The sequence below is a fragment of the Sinocyclocheilus anshuiensis genome, unplaced genomic scaffold (genome assembly GCF_001515605.1).
Source record: "Sinocyclocheilus anshuiensis isolate Anshui unplaced genomic scaffold, SAMN03320099.WGS_v1.1 scaffold1272, whole genome shotgun sequence".
NCBI lineage: Eukaryota > Metazoa > Chordata > Actinopteri > Cypriniformes > Cyprinidae > Sinocyclocheilus > Sinocyclocheilus anshuiensis.
In genome coordinates, this window is record NW_015547713.1 from 789,740 (window position 1) to 793,704 (window position 3,965).

The following is a 3,965-nucleotide window of genomic DNA, read 5'->3' on the forward strand; positions in this document are numbered from 1 at the left end:
GGCAGTCCTAGTATTGAATTGTGATTTCTGTTTCACATCTAATCAATCAATAAACACACAAAAACAGAAGAATAATGCAAATGAATGATAATAATAAAATAATAATTTAGATATGGAACAACTAAAATAAAATACAATCAAGCCTTCAGATTAACCAGATAAATTTGACCCATATTAATTTAGTTATACCAAGAGTCAAACAGTCAATAGGCATTTAGGGAAGAAACAACCAACAACTTTTAAAGCCAAGGAGCAAGACATATCGAATAACAACATGACTGCAATAGAATAAAGATATTTCGACAGTAAAAACATAAAGCTTTGGGCTTTCTGTTGTTTCTTGATACATGTAATACAAATATATGAAGAGGATCTGCATTTGTCCCTATACATTCACAGATACACAAGACTAGAACAAAAGACACAAGGATCCACAACAAACTGAAATATCTTCTGATTACGAAAAAAAAAATAACTATCCTAAATATGATATTATAATGTCTCATTGAGCACCATATTGTACTTTCCAGTAATAAATAAAACTAAAAATAAATGAATAATTGGCCCTTGCTGAATTTGTACTACTTTTAATACCCTGCCCGCCCCCGCCCCCTCGCCACATAAACCACGCCCCTTCGAACTGTTCTCAGGAGGAAGTGCGCTCTAGGCTTATTTAGTATGGACGCGTTCGCTTGATGGTCACGCGCTGTAGAATTGTCGTCCGCGCGAGCGTCATTCCCGATGAAAAGGAGTACGGATTGAAGAGGCGCGCGGAGAGAGCGTTTGTTTTGCGAACATGGGCAGCTGAAAGCTCGGGAACGAATGGACACGAAAGGTTGAATGGTTACCTTATACCCCTCGCCAAAGTGTTACTGTAACCGGACTGAAGGAAGTTAAAGGGGCTTTTCAGCCTCACAACAGTAACAGGATCTTGAGGGGCGCTGCGTGCTAACGAGCTACATGGGACATACTTTGAATTATTTAATTGCGGCTCGCGCAAGCGCGTATTGAGAAGAGTGACGCGCAGATGGTAGACTAAAGCGCGTTTATGGAAAACGGACATATTTGCGTGTGGGAAGGAAAAAACTGACACCGTATCGAGCGTGTTTGGCCCCTCTCGTCATGCGGCGGTGGGGGAGGATCGGAGCAGGGACCTCGCAGCGGATCTATGTTTCGCAACAATGTTAATGCCCCATACCGAGGGATTATAAGGCCTCAAAATGACACTTGGTGTCCAAATGTGCACTCGAGAAGTTGCGTATAGAGTTTGTCCTGCGAATTTCTATCGACAATAACCAAAGCTGAAAGCCCAATTCAATCTAAAGTCATTAAACGGGAATGTATATATCAAGTATCGTTGAATGTAGCTCCCAGTACAGCATGCCAAGTCTATGATCTGCATTACTTGCTTGAGTTGATCAGGGAACCGTTTCGGAAGCGTTTGTGTGTTTTAACGCGTCTTTATGTGTGAAGTTATTTTGTGGTCCTCTGCGCAAATGGCGTCTTTCCCAGACACCGACCTGCAAACATGTCCGCTGTGCAAGGAGCTGTGCGGCTGCTCTGCTCCGATCTCCTCCAATTCATCTACCTCCTCCTCGTCCTCCCAGACCTCCAACTCCTCATCTACCTCATCCACCAGGAGGCTGCACGTCCTGCCCTGTCTCCACGCCTTCTGCAGGCAATGCCTAGAGGGCCACAGGAGCCCAGGTGACCCTCTGAAGCTCAGATGCCCCACATGCGACCAGAAAGTGTCTCTGTCGGAATCAGGCGTGGACGCGTTGCCTTCCTCCAACTTTCTCTTCAGCAACCTGCTGGATGTGGTGGTCTCTGCTGAGGAACAGGGCAAGAACGGTCGGTCTTCATCGGTGGTCCATCACCGTGGTCTTCTGAGACCCCAGCACCTCTCAGACCCTCAGTGCAGCTCTTGTGATGAGGGCAACCCCGCTACCTCCCTCTGCCTGGACTGCCAGGAGTACCTGTGCGATAACTGCGTCAGGGCTCACCAGAGGGTCCGACTCACCAAAGACCACTTCATCGAGGGGCTTCTGGAGAGCTTACACCTGGCCAACCGCACCAGCAACTCCAACACCCCGATCAACATCTCCCAGTCCTTCCATAACAGCTTCTCCATGCTGAATGTTTTCCAGGAGAGGATGGGCTTCTGCCAGCAGCATGATAACGCGGTGAGTTTGGTCTCCTGGGATTCATTGTTTGTTTAGTGCATGTTCCAGTTATTTTGTGTAGTGGTTTAAAGATTTTAGATGGCTGCTGAAAGGCTGAAGGTTCGAACCTCAATCAAAGACTGTTACTGTTGTGTCCACACTTTGACTGCAACTGTAATAAGTGTACTGTACATGTATCTGCTAAGTAGTACCCTCATTTACAGTCAGACCTACAAAGAAAGTTGTCACAGATGCACAGCTTCGTGGTCAAGGATGTAACCACTATTCATAATTTAGGGGACCATGTGTAATCATTTAAGGATGAACCATTGGGAAACCCATATTGGTCGACCACTAATCTTCAATTTCTATTTTGGGTAGGAGTCTGTTTTGTGGTGCTTATTGCTAAGAATTAATGCTATAAAGTACTATAGACATCTGCCGTTGTTGTTGTTTTTACCACAGATAAAGAATTACAGTATGGATTTAAATTTAATTGCATTTTTTAAAATATTATAATTTCTGCTTTTTTAGTCCGTATTAATTTTATTTGAGAAAAAACAATGTTATGTATTTAAAATGTTATGAACTTTATTTATTTAAAATGATTACTTTATGCTTTGTTTTATCATTGTTATAATTTCTTTTATTTATGCTACTAGATTTATTATTTTCTCCTCTAAATGGTCCCAGATTTATGAGTAGGGTTTAGGGTGTTAAGCATAAAATGTTTTGTATATAATGAATAGATGTATAAGAATGTACTAATTTGAGTGTCGAAAACCATGAGTACTTTATTACACAATTGTGAATATAGCTACAAATACTGATCATCTGTATTTATGCGTCACTTCAATGATTCATATCTGTTTTTGATAAGGGCTTGTGTGTCATTTCAGGAATTCTTGACTGTGCATCTGTTTGAGGGTTTTAAATAACAGGCCTTTTTCCTGTTATTTTCCCGTTGGAAGTTAGCCTCTCAGACTTTGATCACCCTGTCATGATGCTTTCTAGAAATCAGCACTTTATATATTTTTTTACCGGTGTTATGGATTCCAGTGCAACATGCAGGGCAGCTGCGTGTAGAATGGCTTCAGCCATCCATATGTTTTCTAGATTGATGTGAGTTTCACTGCTGTTTCAGACGTTTTTTTTAATTAATTTTTTTCCTACAGGTCTTTATCTGGGACATGGTGTTCTCTGTTTGAGCAATGTTGTTGCCCAGTGTTGCATGAACGTCACAGGCCTGTAGTATATAAATTCTTATTGTGTTTTTACCTGTGGGTAGGGCTGTCGCGATAACCGTAATATCGCAATACCGTGCTATTGACGAGCAAACCGCAGAGGAATGCAAGAACCGCAGCAACCGCGATTTTTGCGTGTTTTCTTTTTTCGTAAGGTTATGTATGCCCTTCTCGTTTTACACTTCATGCATGTGGACTGAATATTAAACAAGTTAGTAATGATAACATAATGTGTACCCTGCTGATTTGTAGAGGCTCCGTAGATTTGCTCTTAACAAGCCTAAACAGACAGTAAATGAGAGCGATCGACTGAGCGCGTGCGATTATTTGCATCTGTCCTCCAGGCCGAGTCATAAATATTTGTGAAAATAGGTTGTCATGTCCAAGGAAAGCGAAATCTCTGTCTTAGCATGGACGCATAGCTGGTCAGCTGAGCCTTCTAAAGTGGCACTCAAAGTTAAAGTTAAGTTAAAGGCATAAAGAAATATAACTATATACATAATTATTAAAACTATAATATGTGCGTGTGTGTGTATATATATATATATATATATATATA

The 3,965-nt window shown here is 41.5% G+C and overlaps 1 protein-coding gene across 1 annotated transcript in view; it reads left to right on the forward strand.

Moving 5' to 3' along the window:
• Positions 1–518: 518 nt before the first annotated feature.
• LOC107704101 (E3 ubiquitin-protein ligase TRIM71) overlaps positions 519–3,965 on the forward strand; it is a 42,435-nt gene continuing 38,988 nt past the window's right edge. The window contains exon 1 of the mRNA XM_016506951.1: positions 519–2,183. Coding sequence (XP_016362437.1) covers positions 1,464–2,183 — 720 coding nt within the window. The 5' untranslated portion in view covers positions 519–1,463. The remainder of the gene's footprint in view (positions 2,184–3,965) is intronic.